This window comes from Orycteropus afer, unplaced genomic scaffold (genome assembly GCF_000298275.1).
Source record: "Orycteropus afer afer isolate SDZICR_OR568_19922 unplaced genomic scaffold, OryAfe1.0 scaffold00062, whole genome shotgun sequence".
NCBI classification, from domain to species: domain Eukaryota; kingdom Metazoa; phylum Chordata; class Mammalia; order Tubulidentata; family Orycteropodidae; genus Orycteropus; species Orycteropus afer.
In genome coordinates this window covers 11,106,805-11,130,742 of record NW_006921649.1, presented here as the reverse complement: position 1 = coordinate 11,130,742, position 23,938 = coordinate 11,106,805, and the positions used below count along the sequence as shown (strand labels likewise).

Here is a 23,938-nt window from a genome sequence, read left to right as displayed (position 1 = left end):
TTCACCCATTAACTTTCTTTCTTTCTTTTTTTTTCCTACTGATACCTCCTCATTCTTCATGTCTCAGTGGCAATAACTCTTCCCCCAGGAAGCCTTCCCTAACTTCTCCTTTGTATCATCCTTGGCCATTGTGGAACTTGCCATAATGTATGACTGTTAATCATCTGTCTCCTCAACAAAACTCCGAGAGGCAGAGACTTTTCCAGATTCAGTTCTTTATTTCCAAGGACCTGAAACAGAGTGGGAGCTCTGGTGGCATAATGCCTAAGGCATTTGACTGCTAACCAGAAAGCTGGTGGTTCAAACCCACCAGCCACTCCTCAGAAGGAAGACTGGGCAATCTACTTCCGTAGAGATACCAGCTCAACATCCAAGGAGGGGTCGCTGTGAGTCAGAATCGATGCAACAGCAGTGAGTGAGATAGTGTAGACACTCAGAAAATTCTGACAACAGGAAGGAGGGAAGAAGACAGACGTGACTGTCCATGAGCATGTTGGTGTACGCATTTGAGCATCAGACTGCCACTGATCATATGTGTGCTGAGCAGAAGGTGTTTGAATATGTGTGTACATGGTGTAGCAGTGCCTGCAAACACAAAGGACTAGCAAAATGGCAGGGCAGGTTCAGTGGTAGAATTCTCCCCTCCCACGTGGGAGACCCTGGTTCGATTCCTAGCCGATGAAGTTCATGCACAGTCAGTGGAGGCTTGCATGTTGCTGTGATGCTGAACAGGTTTCACTGGAGCTTCCAGACTCAAACAGAGTAAGAAGAAAGACCTGGTGATCTACTTCCAAAAATCAGCCAGGAAAACCCCATGACTCAGAAAAGTTCAATCTGCAAATGATCATGGAGGTGGTGCAGATGCGGGCAACGTTCCTTTTCATTGTTCATAGGGTTGCTGTGAGTCAGCAAAGTGACCAAAGTGACAGCCTTGACCATCTGATCTCCCTCCTTCCAGTTTCATCTCCCATCACTGACTCTATGCCTCCATGCTCCTGGCACACTACATTTCTGTAAACTTTGCTGTTCCTTCTGCCTGGACTACTCTTCTCCCCTTCTCTTTGCAGGGTTAAACTTCCATTCAGCCTTCCAGATTTGCCTACCCACTTCCTTCTCTAACTCCTAGCCCTCAACCCCCTTCCCAGTCAGTCATTTCATCCTCCATGTTTCCAAAGCTTTGGGGTCTCCATCCACATGCTCTCCTCTCACTGCCTTGCAGCCCAGGTATCCCCAAGTGTGTCTCCAGCATTCAACCTGGAGCTCCCTGAGGGCTACAGGGACCAACTATGAGAAGCAAGTAAGTGGCCAATGCCCAGGAGAATGTGGGATTGAGAGTGTATGTGTGTGGGTGTAGGGTATAAGGTGTACAGATGCATGGACTGAACTAAAACAGGGTCTTCATATTTTTTTGCCCATGAATCCCCAAAAATGATTTTGAAAATTATCTTTCCAGTAGTGTCCATATGATATGAAATTCAGTTGATCTAAATCTAATAAGTACACAGTAAGAATGGATAGTGACAGTAAATAAGAGATTTACACCTGAGTGAAAACTGAATGTGGATTTAGAGTAGCCAATAGTCTTTCTGCAAAGGTTAAATGATAATATTTTCCCTATGTCTGAATAGAAATATTTAAAATATCAAAGATGATCTGTGGGAGGTAAGTTCAGAATAGTTCACCGTCTCCTCCTTGTAATCAAGCAAAATAATCCACAGAGACGCAGACCAATGAGATGAGAAAACATGCCAGGCTGTTTCTCAAGACTGAGAATGGTAGAAATGCAGTTAAATGAGCTTTACCCATATTGATCCAAATCTTGAATATTCTAATTCTAAGATGAGTTCATAGGTAGGTATGGAGGTAGACAGGTAGATAAGAGCATGGATAGAAGAAATTAGATAGATGATGTCGTTGTTGTTATGTGCTGTGGAGTCAGACCCGACTCATAGCGACCCCTCCTTGGGTTTCCGAGGTGGTATCACTATGGAAGTAGATTGTCCAACCTTCCTTCCAAGGGTTTGAACCGCCAGCCTTCTGGTTAGCAGTCAAGTGCCTTAAGCACTATACAACCAGAGCTCCTAGATAGATGATAGATTAAAAAAAAACACAGCTATTGAGTCTGTTCCGACTCATAGGACCCCTGTTGGGTTTCCAAGGTATAAATCTTTATGGAAATAGATTGCCCCATCTTCCTTCCATGGAGTGGCTTGTGGGTTTGAACTGCCAGTCTTCTGGCTAGCAGTCAAACGCCTTAGGCACTGTGCCACCAGGACTTCCTTTAGGTGATAGCTAGATTACATAGATGGATAGATAGATAGACAGATCCATTATAGGTGAGAGATAAAGGCATTGAAGGTTGCCATGAGTTTGTGTTCTCTGAATAAAATAAGTTGCTCCCACCACCAAATTTCTGTTGTTTTCACAATACCCTCCCTCAAGAGAGAAATTCCAGCACAAGAGTTGGGGAATAAAAGAGACAAGATAATTAAATAAATTGTTGATACTTCCACCACTACTTCAATGCATGTACCTGAATTCAGAACACCTCAATGTGGACCAAAACAGGTGCCACATTTTTCCCTTTTAGAATAGATCAATACATAAGACAGGGAGAAACATGAGGCCTTATCTCAAGTCCACATCTCTCTAAGATTAAAGGGATTGTTCCCACACTGAACTAGTCCTTTCATTCTAAGATCTGGAGTTTTTTACACTCTAGTGTAATGTAGGTGGTGAGATGCTTAGTGAATGAGAGGTGGGCCTTTCTGCTGTAAAGTCAGGGAGGGACATTGTGGAAAGCAGTGGGAAAGAGAACCAGCAGGCCACAGAGGCATTCGCTGGCAGATTAGATTCAGAAAGAGCACATAAGAGAATTGAGGATCTGTAAATCAATTCCTGTGATATTATTGTACCCACGTGCCTCTTGGAAAGTCTTCATGTACACAGGATACATGTCCCAAGTTTGAAGGCCTTGGATTGAAACACATCCCCTTATGGCAAAAGTATACACTACAAATGAGAAGAAGACGGAGGATGAAAGAAAGGCGCAGATCTCAGTTCTCAAACCACGCATTCCCACAGCAGTGGCCTCTCCTGGGAACTTGTTAAATGCAAATGCCCTGGCCCCACCCGGACTTACTGAAGCTGAACCTCTAGGAGTGAGGCCTAGCAATCAGTGTCTAACAAACCCTTCATACTACTCTCATGCACTCAGGTGTGAGGACCACTGAAATAGGATTTTCTTGCTTTTGCCCCTTTCTTGTGGTAATGATGTTGTTGTTGTTAGTTGCTGTCAAGTTGGCCAGACTCACAGCAACCCCGCATACAGTAAGATTGCACCCTTGTGATCCATAGGGTTTTCACTGGCTGACATTTTAGAAGTTAAGCACCAGGTCTTTCTTCCTAGTCTGGAAGCACTACTGAAACCTGTTCAGCATCATAGCAACATGTAAGCCTCCACTGACAGACAGATGGTAGCTGTGCATAAGGTGCATTACCCTAGAATTGAACCTGGGTCTCCAACATGGAAAGTAAGAATTCTACCACTGAAGGACCACTGCCCCCTTCTCACAGTGATTAAAAAAAAATCATTGCCATCGAGTCAATTCCAACTCATAGCAACCCCTATTGGATTTCCAAGGCTGTAAATCACTCCTCGGAAGGAAGGTTGGGCATTCCTACTTCCGTAGTGATACTGCCTCGGAAACCCAAGGAGGGGTCGCTATGAGTCGGGGCCGACTCGATGGCAAATAACAACAACAACAAAATCTTTACTGAAGCAGACTACTTCATCTTTCTTCTGTGGAGTGGCTGGTGCATTCAAACCACCAACCTTTTGGTTAACAGTCCAATCCCTTAACCACTGCACCACCATGGCTCCTTTCTCATAGTAATAACACTTCCATATTCCCTTGGAAACCACCGCTACCCCATTTACAATCCTTATAGTTGGGTGGAACTGGCCTATCCTCCTACCCTCACCTTAGCTCTAGGGACCAGCCCCTCACCATGACCTGGCTAATTAAATTATTCTGTCTCTCTAATCTCAGTAACTGGTTCAAGGACATACAAGAGAGAGAGAGAAAGACAGAGAGAGAGAAAGAGAGAGAGAGACAGAGAGTGAGGGGTTGATCCAATCAGAGTTATCCCTGGGACTTTTACTGGAGCCACTGGGAAAAAGAGAGTGGAGCCTGAGCACCTGGAGCCAGCTATGCCTGTAATTAGATGCCTATACACTTCTTTGTTACACAAGCCAGTAAATTTCCTTATGGACTTAAGTCAGTTTTCATGTGTTTCTGTCACTTGTATCCAGAAGACTCCTGAACAATACAGGGACAGAAGCGGAGGAAAGTAAGAAAAGAAAAGGGGAGGGGAGGAAAGGTAAGATTCTAGAGCCTGATAGACCTCATTTCAAATCCTGGATCCTGGCTTCACCACTTAATGGCTGTGTGACTTTCAGCAAGTCATTTCACCTCTCTGATACACTGTCCTTGTGTAAAACAAGGATAACACCATCTCCATGGAGAACCGCCGTGTGGTGTAAAATATTCAGGATTTGGGAAGTCAGACACATAACCATGAGGAAGTAATCTCCCTTTTCTGAGCCTCAGTTTCCTTGTTGGTAAAAGCAGATGCCATTAAGCTGACTCTGACTCATGGCAATCCCATGTGTCGAAGCAGAACTGTGCTCCATATGGGTGATCTTTTGGAAGTGGATTGCCAGGCCTTTCTTCTGATGTGTCTCTGAGTGGATGGACCTCCAACCTTTCAGTTAGCATTTTAATCATTTGGCACACCCAGTGACTCCTTCATTATTGGTAGAAGGCAGTTACAAACAACTACCTCAGAAGACCGAGTAAGAATTCAGTGAGAGAATTGGGTAAAATGCCCAGCACAAAGTTGATATCCAATAGATGACAATTAGCCCTGGAGAAGTGCAGCCGGAATGCTCCTTGGAAGTGAGAATGGCCAAACTTCATCTCACCTACTTTGGTCATGTTCTCAGAAGGGACCACTCCCTGGAGAAGGATATCATGCTTGATAAAGTGAAGGGTTGGCAAAAAAGGGGAAGACACTTTATGAGATGGATTGACACAGTGGCAGCAACAACGGGCTCAGGTATAACAGGGATTGTGAGGCTGGAGTAGGACTGAGCAGTATTTCATTCTTGTACCTAGGGTCACTATGAGTCGGAGCTGACTCCACAGCACCTAACAACAATAGGGTGGGGCAGACTTAAGTCTGTGACAGTCTTTTTAAATCAACCAATACATCTGACCTGCCTCAGAGGTCAATGTGAGACCTGCTGCTGCCAAGTGGTCCACATAGGAGGCTGCACATTGAAAGAACTGTTCCTTCTGCAAACAGAGGAGCGGAACAGAAATTCTGACAAGTGCTAATGAGGACCATGAAGCTACCTGAGGGAGGGGGTATGCTGGTCAATTACAGGCCTGCTCTGCAGGGGGCCACACACTGGCTACCTGTGGCCTCCCCTCCATGCCAGAACTGGAAACCTTAGTCAGGAAGCTAGGCAGTCCAGGAAGAGGGTGAGTCTTGCCACCATCTGGTCCTCAACTCCCCACTGCTTAATGTTTGTAACAGACCCACTACTTAATTGCATGGTTGGGGAACAGTGTTCACATCTTTAGCACCTAATTCACTATTGTTTCTTTGGAAGCCCTGATCCTGAGGCTGAGGAGGGAGGGCTTACCGTTTATGGGGCTTTCAAGCCTGGGGCATCCCAGCCAGGGTCTTGTTAGGCTCCAGCTGGGCAGGAGGCCAGGAGGGCATCTCCCCAGACTTCCAGGACACCACCTGAGGCTGCAGCACCCCTTAACTTAGTAGAGCTTAGATTTGAACCCAGGCCTAGCTATTTCCACTTTTCATTTGACCACCTGTTCCTCTCCTTCCTTGCCTTTGTGGAGGATGGAGAGAAGAATAAAGCCCCAAAGTTTGGGCAAAGAGAAGCAATGTGCCCACTGGGGAGGATATGGAAGACTTCTCACAGGACAACCATGAGGGGCTGTATGGTGGCACAGTGTTTAAGGGTGGGATTTGGGGGCAAAAAATGAAGGTCCCAAAACTCACTGCCATCAAGTTGATTTTACCCATAGCAACCCTCATTGGGTTTCCTAGGCAGTATCTCTATGGAGATAGATTGCCCAATCTTCCTTGAGAGGAGTGGCTGGTGGGTTTGAACTGCCAGCCTTCTGATTAGCAGTCAAATGCCTTAGGCACTGTGCCACCATACACCCCCTCCTGGTTGTCCTGTGAGAAGTCTTTCACACCTTCGTCAGTGGGCACATTGCTTCTCTTTGCCCAAACTTTGGGGCTTTATTCTTCTCTCCATTTCTACAAAGGCAAGGAAGGAGAGGAACAGGCGGTCAAGTGAAAAGTGGAAACAGCTAGGCCTGGGTTCAAATCTTAGCTCTATTACTTTCTACTATGTGACCTAGAACAAATATTCTTCTATGAGCTTCAGTTTCCCTATGTACAAAATGGACATCCTAACAGCTACATTGCCAGGTTTTTGTAAGAATTAAGTGAGATAATAACAATAACTAAGGTACCAAGCCATCATCCATCCATCAGTTTGCTGTATAATTGTGGCTCGTGTATTGCGATGATGTGGGAAACTATGCCACCAGTATTTCAAACACCAGCAGAGTCACCCGTGGTAGATAAGTGTCAGCAGAGCTTCCAGACTAAGATAAACTAGGAATAAAGGCCTGGGGATCTACCTTTGAAAATTAGCCAATGAAAACCCTATGGATCACCATAGAACTTTGTTCCATATATACTAGAAGATGAGCCCCCTGGGTTGGAAAGTACTCAAAATACACAGTGGCCACAACAATGAACTTGAGTACACCAATGATCATAAAGATGGTGTGTAGCACTAGGCAACACTTTGTTGTGCTATACATGGGGTCACCATGAGTCGGAACTGACTCAATAACCACTAACAACACCACATCAAGAGCTTACCCTGCAGCAGGAACAGTGCTGAACCTCTAGAGTATGTGCACATTCTTGTGATCATAAAGGTCAGTGTAGGGTAGGTGCTGGATAAATGTCAGTTCCCTGATGGTTGGGAAAGGGGTCTCCATAGAGGGAGACAACTCTGAATCCAAACAACGTCCAAGTGTAGGGTAGGTAGAGAAAGCACCCTCTTACCCAAGCCCTTTTCTCTCCCAGATGCTAGGGGCTGCCCAGCCATTCATACCTGCTGGCACCTGGAAATGCTAGGGCACAGATTGCTCACGCAGTGGCATAACAGGGTGGGAGTGGGGGGCAGAAGGTGAAGGTTTCACACTAAGAGACTTCTCCTGGAGACCTCACCCCTATCCTCTGCTTTGGATCAGAAAAGTAAATTCAGGAAGGATGCATAGAGAAGACTGGCTGACTCCTGAAGGGGGCTCCCTGACCCCTGAACTGGCTAAAAAAGAGGTGACTTACCTCCTTTTGCCATGTCCCACCATGTCTATGACCACTACTATCACTATTTACTGATCAACTAATGGGCTCCATCCTTACCTTGCTGGGTGATCTGGAGCACTTATTTACCCTCTCTCAGTTCCTATCACCTCCTTTGTGAAGTGATAAGGCTGCAGGGAGATGGAAAGAGGAGACTGGGAGAACAGAACACCCACAAGGGTCCCTTCCAGCTCTTACTCGGCAGGAATTTGCTGTTGTTGTTGTTGTCAGCTGCCACTGAATCAGCCCAACTCATGGCAGCACTATGAACAAAGGAAAGAATCACTGCCTGTTGGTCCAACAACATCCTCTTGATCTGACCGTTGTGATCCCTAGGATTTTCACTGGCTGGTTTCTGGAAACAGATCATCAGGTCCTTTGTTCCTAGTCCATCTTAGTCTGGAAGCCCCACTGAAACCTATTCAGCATCACAGCAACAGCAACACACAAGCCTCTAGTGACAGATGGGCAGTGGCTGTGCATGATGTATATTGGCTGGGAATCAAAGCCAGTTCTCCCACGTAGAAGGTGAGAACTCTACCACTGACTCCTAAGGCAAGAATAACCCCCAATTATTTGCTCTGTGCTCTCTTTTGATCATTTCGTTGGCCGTGCACAGTGAGAACAATTGGGTTAATGGAAGATGCAGCTACTAAAGATGTGACTTGCTCAAGGTCACACAGCTGGTACCACAGCCAAGCCAAAAACAAACCCAGATCCCCTAGGACCCAGATCTCTGTTTCCTCTGTCATCCCAGGGAAGGTCTCGAGGGTCAGAGATGGGTTGTCATTGTCATCTGGGAATGTGGTCTATGTCTGCCTCCTCTCTCTGGTAGGTTGGAAGTTATTAGGCTCCTAGGCAGATCCAGGAGCAGTGAGAGGGATGGACTGGCCCCCTGAACAGATGCCAAGAGCCCCAAGCATCCAAACTTGGGTCAAGCCACAGCTCTGGGGATAGAAAGACTTGGATTCAAATCTCAGCCCCTCTATTTACTAACTGTGATCTCATGCAAATGGCTCCACCTCTCTGACCCTGCTCTATAAACCAAACCAAACTCAGTGCCATGGAGTTGGATCTGACTCACAGCGACCCCTCTTTGGGTTTCTGAGGCAGTATCACTAGGGAAGTAGATTGCCCAACCTTCCTTCTAAGGAGTGGCTGGTGGATTCAAAAGGCCAGTCTTCTGGTTAGCAGTCAAAGTGAAGCTAAAAATACCCACCCCCAAAGTCTGATTGAGAGGACTCAATAAGGCCATGCTGGGTACATGTTGTTGTTAGGTGCCGTTGAGTTGTTTCTGACTCATAGCGACCCGAAGCACAGCAGAACGAAACACCGCCCCATCCTGCATCAGCTCCATGATCCTTGCTATACTTGAGCCCATTGTCACAGCCACCATGTCAATCCATCTCGTTGAGGGCCTTCCCCTCTTTCGTCGACACTCCACCTTACCAAGCATGACATCCTTCTCCAGGGAATGGTCCCTTCTGACAACATGACTAAAGTAGGTGAGACGAAGTCTGTCTATTTTCGCTTCCAAGGAGCATTTTGGCTGCACTTCCTCCAGGACAGATCTGTTACTTCTTTTAGCAGTCCATGGTACTTTCAGTATTCTTCACCAGCACCACAACTCAAAAGCATGAACTCTTCTTTGGTCTTCCTTATTCATTGTCCAGCTCTCACATGCATATGAGGTGACTGAAAATATCATGGCTTGTATCAGGTGCGCCTTAGTCCTCAAGGAGACATCCTTGCTCCTCAGCACTTGAAAGAGTTCCTTTGCAGCTGACTTGCCCAGTGCTGTACGTCGTCTAATGTCCTGACTGCTGCTTCCATTGGCGTCAATTGTAGAACCAAGCAATATGAATTCTTCAACAACCTCAATCTTTTCTCCATTTATTGTGATGCTGCTTATTGACCCAGTTGTGAGGATTTTTGTTTTCCTCATATTGAGATGTAATCCATACTGCAGACTGTATTCTTCAATCTTGATCAGTAAGTGCCTCAAGTCATCCTCACTTTCAGCAAGCAAAGTTGCATTGTCAGCATATCACAGGTTGTTAATGATTCTTCCTCCAATCCTGATGCCACGTTTTTCTTCATATAGTACAGCTTCACGGATTATTTGCTCAGTATATAGATTGAATGAGTATGGGGAAAGGATACAACCCTGACACACTCCCTTCTTGATTTTAAACTATGTAGTGTCCCCTTGTTCTGTTCAAATGACAGCCTCCTGGTCAATGTACAGGTACCTCATGAGTGCAATCAAGTGTTTGGGAATTCCCATTCTTCTCAATATTATCAATAATTTGTCATGATTCACACAATCAAATGTCTTTGCATAGTCAATTAAATACAAGTAAACATCTTTCTGTATTCTTTGCCTCAAGCCAAGATCCATCTGACAACAGATATGATATCCCTTGTTCCACGTTCTCTTCAGCTTGCACCTCTGGAAGTTCCCTGTCAATATACCCCTACAACCGTTTTTTAATTATCTTCAGAAAGATCTTACTTGTGTGCGATATTAATGATATTGTTCAACAATTTCCACATTCTGTGGGATCACCTTTCTTTGGAATGGGTACAAATATGGATCTCTTCCAGTCAGTTGGCCATGTAGTTGTCTTCCAAATGTCTTGGCATAACCGAGTGAGTGCCTCCAGTGGGGCATCCATTTGTTGAAATAGCTCAATGGGTATTCCATCAATTCCTGGAGTTTTGTTCTTTGCCAATTCCTTCATTGCAGCTTCAACTTCCTCCTTCAATACCATTGGTTCTAGATCATATGCCACCTCCCGAAATGGATGAAGATCTACCAGTTCTTTTTGGTACAGTGACTCTGTCTATTCTTTTTATCTTCTTTTGATGTTTCCTGTATCATTCAATATTTTGTCCATAGAATCTTTCAATATTGCAACTCAGGGCTTAAATTTTTTCCTCATTTCTTTCAGCTTGAGAAATGCTGAGCATGTTCTTCCCTTTTGGTTTTCTAACTCCAGGTCTTTGCACATTTCATTATAGTAATTGGCTTTGTCTTCTCAACTGCTCTTTGAAATCTTCAGTTCAGCTCTTTTATCTTGTCATTTCTTCCATCTGCTTTAGCTACTCTCTGCTCAAGGGCAAGTTTCAGAGTCTCTTCTGTCATCCACTTTGGTCTTCTCTTCTTTTCTCATCTTTTTAGTGACCTCTTACTTTCTTCATGGATGAGGTTCTTGATGTCATCCCACAATTCTGGTTTTCGGTCATTGGTGTTCAATGCATCAAATCTATTCTTTAGATGATCTCTAAATTCAGGAGGGATATATTCAAGATCATATTTTGGCTTTCTTAGACTTCTTTAATTGTCTTTAACTTCAAGTTGAACTTGCATATGAGCAGTTGATGGTATGTTCCACAATCAGCTCCTGGCCTGGTTTTGGCTGAAGATATTGAGCTTTTCCACTGCCTCTTGCCACAGATGTAGTCAATCTGATTTCTGTGTGTTCCATCTGATGAAGTCCATGTATATAGCCGCCATTTGTGCTGTTGAAAAAAGATATTTGCAATGAATAAGTCGTTGGTCTTGTAAAATTCTACCATGCGATTTCCAGCATTATTTCTGTCACCAAGGCCAAATTTTCCAACTATGGGTAATTCTTCTTTGTTTCCAACTTTTCCATTCCAGTCACCAGTGATAATGAACACATCCTGAATGCATGTTCAGTCAATTTCAGACTGCAGAAGTTGACAAAATCTTCAATTTCTTCATCTTTAGCTTTGGTGGTTGGTGCATAAATTTGAATAATAGTAGTATTAACGGGTCTTCCTTGTAGGCGTATGCATATTATCCTATCACTGACAGCATTCTACTTCAGGGCAGATCTTGAAACATCCTTTGTGATGATGAATGCCACGCCATTCCTCTTCAATTTGTCACTCCTGGCATAGTAGATCATGTGGTTGTCTGATTCAAAATGGCCAAAACCAGTCCATTTCAGCTCACTAATGCCTAGGATATCAATCTTTATGCATTCCATTTCATATTTGACAATTTCTAATTTTTCTAGATTCATACTTTGTACCTTCCATGTTCCTATTATTAATGGATGTTTGCAGCTGTTTCTCCTCAATTTGAGTGGTGCCACGTCAGCAAATGGAGGTCTGGAAAGCTTTACCTTATCCATGTGAGTAAGGCCAGTTTTACTCCGATGATACAGCTCTTTCCCAGTCCTATTTTGAGAGCCTTCTAACCTAAGTGACTCATCTTCCTCCTCTGTATTGGACAATGTTTCCAGGCTATTCATAAAGTTGCACAGTAATGGATCAGACAGTGTTTCTCTGCTATTCATAAGGTTTTCCCTGGCCAATTCTTTGAGAAGTGGATGGCCTCTTGCTTGGTACACAGTAAAAAAAAAAAAAAAAAACTCACTGCCATCAAGTTGGATTCAACTCATAGCAACCACTCCTTGGGTTTCCAAGGCAGTATCACTACAGAAGTACATTGCTCAATCTTCCTTCCAAGGAGTGGCTGATGGGTTTGAACTGCCAGCCTTCTGGTTAGCAGTCAAATGCCTTAAGCACTATGGCATCAGAGCTCTTACATACATAGTGGGTACTCAGTAAGTGGTAGGTGTGGTTACTCAGGTTCCCTATCTAGTGGGCCTGTGAAAACTTCCTCTCTCAAGGGAGTGTTCCTAAGAAGACAACATCCATGGCTGGGCAATCTTCCGGAGAGCCACTGTGCTTATTGTTAGCATATTTCTCATAGCTCAGGAAATGTCCACCATGCACTGCCCATACTAAACAAAAAATAGGCCACATCTTCCAAAGTCAGGAGCTACTAGAGGGGCAAGAAAAGGAAATAACCATTGGCCCCATTGCCTCTGGGATGGAGCAAAGGCAAGGTCTTGAGTGAAGGAGGTGTCTGTGGGCCATAATCAAGGCCCAAGGATGTGTTAGGGGGTGGCCTGGGGGACAGGTGGAGGCAGCAGCAGGAGGCAACATAGAGTAATGTAGCGTGGTGGTGTTGTTTTTAGGTGCTGTTGAGTTGGCTCCGACTCATAGCGACCCTATGTACAACAGAACGAAACACTGCCCAGTAATATGCCAAACTCACAATCCTTGCTATACCTGAGAGTGTCGTAGTAGTGTAGTGCAGAACTGAGGTTATGGGGTTAGGCAGTCTCAGACAGGAATCTACTGGTCTTTCCCCACCCAGCAACCAGAAAGATCCCTTTAAAGTATAAGGCATATCATGTGTGACTCCTCATCTCACTCTGAATATAAGCTCAAGTCCTTACAATGGACCTCTATGGCCCTATGTGATCTGGTTCCCTCCAATACTCCCCAGCCCGTGCACTCCACTCCTATGCTACTGGCGCTTTCAGTATTCCTTGACAGATCTCATGGCCTTAGCACTCCCTCTTCCCTCAGCCTGGAATGCTCTTCCCCTCAGTGTTTGCATGGATTCTCCCTCACTTTCTTCAAGTCCTGCTAGAAATTTTCCTCTCTAGAAGGCTTCCCTGAACCCCATCTAAAATCGCCCCAAAACCAACTGCCGTTCAGTTGATTGTGACTCATAGTGACCACCACAGGATTTTCAAGGCTGTAAATCTTTACAGAAGCAGATTGCCCCATCTTTCTTCCGTGGAGCAGTTGGTGGGTTTAAACTGCTGACCTTTTTGTTCACAGCCAAATACCTTACCACAGAGCCACCAGAGCTCCTTAAAATAGCCTCAGTGCCTCCTATAACTTTATTCTGCTTTATTTTTCTTTATGAGTCACCACTGCCTGGCTTTATATCTATTTGGTTTATTGTTGATTTCTTCCAAAGGAATGTAAGCTCTGTGAGGGCAGGGGCTTTGTTCAGTTCACTGCTGTATCTCTGGCCTCTAGAACAGCACCTGGCACAGAGTAGACTCTATACCCATTTATTGAATGAAGTCTGGTGGCACAATTTTTTAGTTGCTTTGGGCAGGTCATCTCAACTTCTCCAAAACTTCCAATCAAAAGATAGAAAACATTCATCTTGTAGGATTATTATTTCAGCTAAATAAAATACTAGTATAAGCAGCTGACTTGTAATAGGTGCTCAGTAAATGAAAACCATAATCACTATTATAATTAAGAGTCTTGACTACTTGGGCTTTATGTTCTTTTAAGAGCTATCTATATGGAATCAAAATGACAGCAGCAACTCAGAAAATTAGATAGGAACTTTAGGAAGCAGTGAGTTTGTATTAATGGAGAAGGTCAATTCAGAAAAGGACAGGGAGAATGGTTGCACAACTCAAAGAATGTAATCAATGTCACTGAATTGTACACACAAAAACTGTTGAATTGGTGTATGTTCTGATGTGCCTATTCTCAACAACAACAACAAAGTAAATTATAAAAATAAAAAGAGAAAAAAAGCACTCTCAAGCTCAGTTACCTGCTCACAATGATGTGTCTGGACCTCAGTCCATTCATCTGTCAGTGTGGATATTGGGAGAACCTATCCCCCATAGAAGATTGTTAGGTGGATACCTAGGTAGTGTATGTAAGGCACCTAGCCAAGGCAGGGGGTGGGGGTGACACACAGTAGGCACTTTATAAATGGCAGCTATTGTAATCCTGCAGTGTGTAGGATTTGAGTACAGACCCCACCACTTTCTTATTCTGTGATTTAGGGGAAGTGGCTTAATGTTCCTGAGCCTCAGTCTCCTCATCTATAAAATGAATGATAGGCCTTTCCTCACAGGCAGTCCTGGAGATACAATGAGATCATGCATTGGAAAGGGCTTCACAAAGCCCAGGGAAGGAGAGAGAAATTCTTGTAATGCAGAGGGCTTGGCAGAACCAAGGCTTGCCCTGAGCCCCCAGCTCTGAGGTGGGTCACAGAGGGCATGCACAGCTCAGAGGCAGTCAAGCCCCTCCACAGCCACAAGTTTGTAGAGAAGAGGCCCACACACTGGCCCATGCCTCTTCTTCTCTTTAGGGCCTTAATGAGGACCCCTCCTGGCCACTCTTGTCAAAGGGTGTCTTTGAGGGCTGTGGGTGGCACAGCAGGACCCCAGAAGAAGCACTTCTCTGTTAGGCTCCAGCCCTGCCAGGTGGGAGTGGAATGTGCAATTTTCCCAAGGAGGAAACTTGGCTTGGAAGCACAGAGAGGGAACAGACCAGACAGCTTCCCTCCCCCAGCCTAACTGCTCACACCCATTCAGTGCAGGGACACCCGAATTCTCAACCGGCTTTCAATCCCAAAATGAACCTGGCCTCTCCCCATATCTGGGGACAGGCCCTGGGAAAGACAACTAAGAAGAAAGTGTACCTGGAAGTTAACAATGCCAGATGGACTCCTCATGCTTCAACCCATGAGCATGCAAGGAGAGAAGCCAGGTCCAACCTGACCTGGGCCCCTGACTCCCCCACGACCAGATAAGCGGAACAGGTGCCATCACAGGTGCCTGACAGAATATATACACATAATATGTATGTCATTGTTGTTAGTCACCATTGAGTCAATTCCAATGCATAGCAACCCCATGTGTGCAGAGTAGAACTATTCCATATGGTTTTCAAGGTTGTGACCTTTCTGAAGCAGATTGCAAGGCCTGTCTTCTGAAGCACCTCTGGGTAAGACAAACTTTTGTCTTAATATATGATTAAGTAACCATCTGCAGGACCCATCACCCCTATATGTATATGTATACATAGACGCAGGATATACAAATGACTCCAAGTGACCCCTAGACTGCAAGCTGCATGAAGTATGTGATTTTTGTCTGGTTTGTTAATGAATTCCCTGCACTTAAAACAGTCCCTGAAATGCCAACCACTTGGAAAGGGATCAGAATTGGAGATCCTGGTTACAATGGGAGGAAAAATGTGGAACAAAATTCAAAAACACAAAAATGACCAGAATTACTGGTTGGATAGAGACTGGTGGAACCTCCGAGACTATAACCCCAGGTTATCCTTAGGACCTAGAAATGGATTCACTTCCGTGGATTGGCCTCAGCCCAACAACAGATAGACCTACATGCAGAACACTTACCCCAGGGCAATGCACTCACCTCCTCTAGGGAAATACACCCCTTAGATCAACCAGCCATGAGACATCAGAATGGCAGCATTCACACAGAGGGAAAGCTGGACAGGCAGGAATGCATAGATAACAAGGGCACAGGGAGGGGGTAGTCACAGAGAGGAGAGGGGAGGAGAAGAGAGGAGAGGAGAGTTTTTTACGGCTGGGCATGGTAATTGGGCCATGAAATCACATGTGTCTGTTGAATGCAAAACAAATCTGCTTTGTAAATTTCTACCCACAGCACAATAAAAATAAATTTAAAATAATGAATATCAAAAAATAATAATAATAAAACAGTCCCTGAGTGATGCAAATAGTTTGCCCTTGGCTGCTAATCTAAAGGTTGACCACCTAGCAGTGCCATGGAGGAAGCCTTGGCTATCTGCTTCCATAAAGATTGACACCAAGAAAACTCTGGGAAGCAGTTGGCCTCTATAACACATGCCATGAGTTGGAATCAACTGGACAGTAATGGTTTGGCTGTTGATTGGTTTTTTATCACAGTGCCTGCCAATGTGTAGGGTAGAACTGGGCTCCACAGGATTTTCAGTGGCTGATGTTTTAAAAGTAGCCCTCCTTCCAGTGCACCTCTGGGGTGGACTTGAACCTTCAATCTTTTGGTTAGCAGCTGAATGCATTCACCATTTGTACCAACCAGCACTTAATAAATATATTACATGAACAAATCCATCAAGAAATCAAAAGATGAAGGTCCCTGGATGGCAGACATGGCCTGCACTCAGCTGGTAACCCAAAAGTTGCCTATTCAAACCCAGCCAGTGGTAATGTGGAAGATCCAGGCCTGGTAAGTAGCTTCCACAAAGAATATGGCCAACCCATAGCACATGGAGCCTCTCCTAACGAACACACAAACAGATGTCTCAACAAGAAATCAAAGGATAAATTACTACAATTTCTGTGGTCAGGGATTTTTGTTATTTCATTTGTTCTTTGATAGATCCCCAATGCCTAGAATACCCCTGGCACACAAGAAGTGCCTAGTGAATATCTTGTCAGGAGCTCTGGTGGCATAGTGCCTAAGGCATTTGACTGTTAATCAGAAGGCTGGCAGTTCAAACCCACCAGCCACTCCTCAGAAGGCAGACTGGGCAATCTATTTCCATAGGGATACGGCCTCAGAAACCCAAGGAGGGGTCGCTGTGAGTCAGAATTGACTCAATGGCAGTGAGTTTGGTTTTAGTTTTTCATGACTGAATCAACCAGACAATGACTCATTAGAATGTAGTCTCCTGGAAGGTAAAGATTTCTCTGTTTTGTGTATGGTTGCTTTCTCAGTGCCTAGAACAGTGCCTGGAGCACAGTTAAATATTTTGAATGAACCAGTGAAGAAATGAATGAATGAATGACTAAGATCCCAGCTCTCAGTGCAAAGACATCAGACCGAGAAGTAGGAAACACAAAGGGGGCTGCTCTAGCAGAGCCCTGCCCCCGGCCACCACTCGCCTCATGGTTTTTTAAATAATTTCTCGGTTGTTTTTAATTGTTGAGGCAATAATACTTGGTTCATGAAACTGCAATATACAGAGAAGTGAAATAAATAGCTTATATATATATAATATATATAATATAGCTGGTTTTAAAATATTCCCTTATCATTGGTGTACTAGGTCACGTGAGTCACGGAAGGTCGATAGCAGCATCTTCCAGAACTGCGAGCAATGCAGGGTCACCATGATTGGACGAGGCCGTCTGTCGTCAGGAGGTCGAGGCGCGGAGAATTCCGAGGGGCACGCCTTCCCTGCGCGGTGTCTCGGGACAGCTTGCAGCAGACAATAAATAAATGACTGCAAACCAGAGAACGATTTTTGTTGGAGTTTGAGGCATGGCTGGGGAGAAAGGGTGGGGGAGTTTGTTGGGTGGTACCACTTTCTCTTTGTTGATTTTTTTTTTTTTTTTTTTTTTTTTTGCTTTCAGAACCTTTGGGAAAAAGGACTTTGGTTTCTTAGAGTGTCGTTTTCCTCATTCAAGTCCTCCTCTGGGGACAAGTTTAGAGTTGTCTGTTCCTTAAGAGAGACAAGCACCTGTGGGTTGACAACAGTCCCTTTACATGTGTCTCTTTTCATCGAGGGTTTCAAGTCAACAATAAAATCCTTATCTCATCCCCCCAAGAGATTTGGTTCAGTTTTTGTCTTCTTTTAAACACAATGTACAAAAATAGAGCTTCTTCCTTATTTTTCATGTAAAAATATTCCTCTGATGCAGTTCTCTGTGAGTGTGAGTGTGGGCTGGGGTGGCCCGCAGGGGCCACAGCAGGTCAGCCTAGCCAGGGTGTGTGGGGCGGATCCGCCGGGACCTCTTAGTCACCGTCGTGTACTTGAAGGGCTTCTGCAATTCGGCCTGCCCCTTGGGGTAGCGCTTCATGAAGTGCACGTCCTGCTGGTTCTCCCGGGTCTTGGGGCCCTTCCGTGGCCGCCCCTTCTTAGTGAAGCCCACGTACCAGCCAGAGTATTTGGCCGACATTAGGGCCGTATAGTTGTTCTCCAGGACCTTCTCGATGAACACACACTCCTTGCTGGTGCCATCGGGCTGCAGGGAAGAGGGGAGAAGGAGGTGAGAAGAAGAACGCAAGGTACAAAGAGGCAGAACTATGTGATGAGGGCATAAGCGTGTGGCCACAGCTCTGGGCAGCAGAGCACAGAGGGCCTGAGGTAGGAGTCATACACACAGAACCAAGTTTTGCCCTAAGCCATTTTATTTCCTGGATAAGTGAAATGGACTTTTGATATTGGCCATGCCTGCACCCTTCCCTACCCTCCAATTAGGTAACAGACTCCCACTGTCATTCTATAATCCACCTCTTCCCTACTCTCTGTCAGGCTCTACTTTAACCCTACTAGACCAAGAGACCCAGACCTAGCCAATCACAACATTATTTTCCCTAGATCTTGGTGATTGGTTAAGGGCTAGGCATGTGGCCTAAGTTGTCCAATCAGAATGATCCTTGAGATCTTTCTATTTAAAAAAAAAAAAGTTGCTGTCCAGTCATTTCTGACTGCAATCTTATGTGTTGCAGAGTAGAACTGCACTCTATCGAGTTTTCGTGGCTATGACCTTTCAGAAACAGCTCACCACAACTTTCCTCTGAGGCACTTCTGGGTGAGTTCAAATTGCTAACTTTTTCATTAGTAGCTGAACACTTAACTGTTTGCACCACCCAAGGACTCCCTCAAAAACCATAGGCAGATTCCAATGTGGGAAGTAGGTAAGGCTGAAACAACCATTTTGAATGACCCCAATGAGGGGAATGTCTGTCTGATAGCAAAGCCAGCAGAGAGGAAGCCAAGTCAAGAGGAAGAGATCCAGAGAAGGCAAGTCTTGATCATAATTTGGACTCTGGATGAAGCTGCATCCGAAGCTCAAATTACCTCACAGTTCTGGAGGTCAATATCTCATTTCCTTTAAGCCAGTTGGGATTGTGTTCTATCACTTGCAACAGAAAAGAGTCCCAACCCACAGGTATAAAACCTGACACCACCAGGCCAGCTACTCAAAGGTAGTTCAAATCCACAGTTAAACAGTTAAATATAAATTACATTTAATGTGAGTTGTGAGTACATCTTAATGTTTGGTATGAAGTGAGTTAGTAGGATCCAAAACTGAGACGTTAAAATGGCCAAACTTCCATGCCTGTGCCCTTGGTTCTGGGATTTCAGGCTCCCAGGCAGATGTGTTAACTCCTTGGGAGATAAGATATACCAGGCAAGGAGCACTAGATTTGGAGTCAGAAGCCAAATCAGCTCTGAGATTTCTTGTGTGACCTCAGGCAAGTGAATCCCACTCCCTAAACTTTGGATTCCTCATCTACCAAATGTGGACAATGACCTCTGTCTGCATCAAAGAGGTGCCATGAGGAAAGAGCACTTATAAATGAGTCTGACACACAGTAGGAACTGGCTAACTTATTTCTGAAGAGCAGGTGGTTCAGACTGGTCCAGCCTCCCTCCCTCAGATCTAGTCTGGACAAAGTGATGAGGAGGCAGGGTTTTGAATCTCCTCCCCAAAGGCAGTCCGACTTGTGCGATGGGGAAGGGTGGGAAACACGCAGAGTTGGAAGGCCTGAATTAGCAGCACTCGAGTTTCCAACTAACATCTCCAAATTTAGGCCGGGCCCACTCCTCGTTACGGACGGCTGCCCAGCCAAGTTGGAAGCCCAGCGGTCTGGCTGTGTGTGGAGACTGAGGTGCAAGTTCCAGCCTTTTGTTTGAAGTGGAAAACAGGCTGGAGCTTCCAGGAACGTTCACCTTTAAGCAGAGGGCAAGCTTGGGCCCTGCAGACAAAGTGCTGAACTTTGCAGAAAGGGACAGGCAGGGTAAGAAAACACTCTGGAGGACGAGATCTTTCGAGGAGACTGCAGAGCAGGCAGAGGGCAGGCTTGGAAAACCTACTTAGGGCCCAGAGGACAGCATGGGAGGGACGGTTGTGGATGAAGCCGGGGGCATACACACAAGGGCAATAGTGAGGGGTGATCCTTGGGTTCTGGACCCTCCGTGGATAATTCTGAAACCTGCCTGTCTGACCTGAGTCCAGGTTCCTTGGTTGCTCTCAACAGAACAATCAGAGCAAACTGAACAAAGGCCACACTATGGTTTACCCACCTAGAATACCTGCCACCAGAGAGCTGCTTTCATCCTTCAAGGTTCAGCATAGTAACTGCCCATCCTCTGGGAAGCCCTCCTCGACTGCCATTTTTCTCCTTGGGTAATTCCTCCTCTTCCCTCAAGATTCCACTCAAGTATCAAATTTTCCTGGGCTCACATACTCCATCTTCTGGGCCCCTTCTAGCACCCACTCTTCCTCCAACCCCCAGCAGAGCAATTCAGTGGCTGCCAGCCTCCTTATTAGCCCAGGAGCTTCGTGAGGCTGGGGCAGCTTCTTAGTGCCCTCACAGCTCAGCACAGGCCTGAGCCCAAGACAGGCATCTCCAGAGAGCTGAACTGGTGAGAGCTTCAAGGGCTACACATGGGGGGAAGGACACATGGTGGTGGTTTTCTTAGATTTAGACTGTCCTAAGGACAATCATGAGCTATGAGAGGCCACCCTGGGGAATGTGACTGAGAAGGAAAAAAACAAGCAGGGGCTGGAGCTCTCTCCCTGGCCCAATTGGTCTCCTTCTCTTTTCACTTATTCGTTCATTCATTCATAGGCTAGATATTTTCATATCTATTATTTCATTTAATCCTCTTAATTCATTGAAGTAGACTCCACTTGATAGAAAATAAAGCTGAAAACAAAGAGGCAAAAGGGCTTCCCCAAGGTCATGAATTTTTAAGTGGCAGAGCCAGGATTTGAACGTGTTCTTGCCACTACAGCTCACTTCTCTTCTGTCCAAGCCAGAGATTGAGTTCACACAGAGAAAAAGTGTGGAAGAGCAGGTGTTGTTTGTCACAGTATCTCCCCCAGGCCCACATAGCCATTATGAACACAAAGTAAGGTTTGGGATGTGCAAGGGAGTAACTAGCACAGTGCCTGGCACACATGCTCCATAAATGTCTAGGTTTACTGAAGAGAGTTGAAGAGATGGACTGTGGGCTCAACTTCCTAAAACAGGTCCCTCAGGTCATTGGGAGGGAGTTGCCTGGGAGGTAGCCATGGGTCCTATGATGACTGAAAGCTCCCCACCATGAACTCAGACATAAGCAGATGAAAAGCTAAGAGCAGGCCACTCCTGGGTTTGACTCCTGTCTCTGCTTCAGACTAGTTCTATGACACTACTTATCACCTTCAAAGATTATTTTTAACACTGTTAGATAGGCAGACATAAGTATTGATTTGGGTGAAGAGAAGGGCAAAAAAAAAAAAAGATTATTTTAAAATACCTGGGCCTCTCAACCCTACCATTAGAAAATTCTAACTCAGTTGGTTCAGTAAAGCAGAGACATCAGTATTTAGAGTACATGAACATCCCATCCTAGGACCTTGGTGACTTTGTAGAATTTGAGTACACAGATGGCACAATGGTCAAGCACATGGCTGCTAAATGAATGACTGATAGCTAGAACCCACCAGCTGCCCACAGTAGAAAGATGAGGCAGTCTGCTTCAGTAAAGACTGCAGCCTTGGAACCCCTATGGAGCAGTTCTACTCAGTCCTATAGGATCACTATGAGTCAGAATTGACTCTATATAGCAATGGGTTTATGGGTCTCCCTCACCACCACCTCCAATCTCCTTTCCAAACTGGGGTCCTATTCTTTTTGTTTGACTTGAAGACTCAATCCTCATGACATCATTTGGTCCCTAGATCTAGTCTTACCTAAAACTAGAATGACCCCTGTTTTTTGTAGCTTTATATATAAGACCCATCCACCAACAACCAACCCCCCTTTTTGCTTAAGGCATTTTGAGTTGGGTTTCATTCACTTGCAACTAAAGTAGTCTTAAAACATCCATGGTGGTGGTTCAAGTATCGTCACTGAAAGGTTCTGTGGCCCTATGTTGCCCAAAGAGGACTTGCCAGTGCTCATGGTGGTAGGGCAGATGAGAAAAATCCTATCTGGGTGGAGTGTCCAGAAATGGAGAAACAATGTCTAGCACCTAGTAGGCATTCAACAGCTATTCATGAAATGAAAGTACTATTTTTTACAGATGGATGCATGTTCAGGGGTGTGGGGAGGGAGTAGGAGGGCTGTTTGAGCACATAGGGGACTGAAGTCAAGGACCGTGCTTGTCACATAATTGGTACAATTAGGGAGAGGGGGTAACCATAGCCAAGGCCCTAGGAAATTTGAAAAGGCTCTTTTGGGAGCTCAATGAATGTGCCCTGCTATAACCAGAGCATAGGCAAGGGTGGCACCCAGGATCAAGACAGCCAAAGCAAGCTGTCCTTCTGAGCCTCTGTGCCACTCTAAAGTAGCAGTAGCCAGAGCCTGAGCTGAGAGGCCAGAGGTCCCACAGGTGAAGGTGTGGCTATGTGACCCAGCTTCAAAAGGGAAAGGAACTAATATCTAACCTACTTACTAAATACCAGTTTATCACGCCCATTTTACAGATGAAGACACTGAAGTTCAGCAAGATCAGGGCACTTTGGCTCCCAGGCTGGCCAAGGATAATTCTGGCTCTAGGTCAAGATTCAATTCCTTGGAAAGCAAGAACTACATTTCGATATCTTTGGTGCCTCACAGTCCTCTGGCCAAGTACCCAGAGAAAAGATGGATGGAACCAAAACCGGCCCTCAATGAGCTCCTAGTCTAACGGATACAACTCCAGTGGGCACAGATGAAGACAGACAGTGAAAACTCAGGTTGCTAGGCAACAGGGGTCTATTCAAGGTGCTGTGGGCTCCGGGATGGGTAGTCTAACTAAAGGAGTCAGGGAAGGCTAGAAGATCCTAAAGGATGAGCAAGAACTAGGGGTGGATGCACAGAGGGAAAGACAGTTGTGATGGAGGGAACAGCATGCCTAAACCTGAAGGTCCTATCCAGGAATGGTGGTGAGCAGTGTCATGTGCCTGTGGTATAAAGAGTGAGGGAACCTTAGACTTCAGGTTCCCCAGGGCCTCAAGCATGCCACCAAGGAAATGACCTTTCTCTAGTAGATGAGGGGGACCCATGGATGGATGGGTTTTGGGCTAGTGGGGTGAGGACCAGGGAGACTTCATCTCCTTTATGCTTTAGAAAGCTAAGAAGCCTGGGGATGGAGCCCTGTGCCTGGGAACCCAGCCAAAGAGCAGGCCACAATTCCCCACAAAGGTAAGAGGCCAGACAGAGGAGGTGGCAAGGGTAGGAAAGGAGGAGATGAGCACCCAGCTCTCAACATCACCCTGTAATCCCAAGACCTGGAGCCCAACCTGTCGGGGAAGCTGTAGGTAGGGCATCAACCCAGTTGCCTAAGTATTCCACCTTCAGGAGCCTGAGCACCAATACCAGTCAGGACAGGTGGTTTGGGGGTCTCCCTCGGAGCGCCCCCCCCCCAGGCAGCCCAGAAAAAAAAAATCGACTGGAAGGTGGTGGGGGAACTACAATGAGGGGGTTGTGCGTGAAGGAGGGAAGGGAGGCATCCTGCGGCTGTGTGTGTGGTGGGGGGAGGCAGCTTCCTCTGCTGTGCCGAGTGGAGCGCCAGCTGAACCGTCACCAATATTATTGACTGAAGAGAGGGCGAGGGGGCAGGAAATCGGAGCCGGCTCCTGTGGAAGCGGTGACTCAGCGGCCAGCCGGCGGGCGGGAGGGCGGCCCGTCGGCGGGGGGAGCGGCCCGAGGGGACGGGGCTGCTCTTTTGACCCCCCGATGGCCCTCCTGGGGTCACCATGCCGGGAACCGAGCGCGCAGACGGGGCGGGGCGCGATCCGGCCGAGGACGCGTGGGCACTGGGCTCAGGCGGGGCAGCGCAAGCCCCCACCTTGAAAAAGAAAGGAAAACGAGCCTAAAACTCAAAGCAGGTCAGGCCTGGG

The 23,938-nt window shown here is 45.9% G+C and overlaps 1 protein-coding gene across 1 annotated transcript in view; it reads right to left on the bottom strand.

Moving 5' to 3' along the window:
• Positions 1 to 17,812: 17,812 nt before the first annotated feature.
• FGF18 (fibroblast growth factor 18) overlaps positions 17,813 to 23,938 on the bottom strand; it is a 38,427-nt gene continuing 32,301 nt past the window's right edge. The window contains exon 5 of the mRNA XM_007939766.2: positions 17,813 to 18,079. Within this exon, the coding sequence (XP_007937957.1) occupies positions 17,813 to 18,079 (267 nt within the window). The remainder of the gene's footprint in view (positions 18,080 to 23,938) is intronic.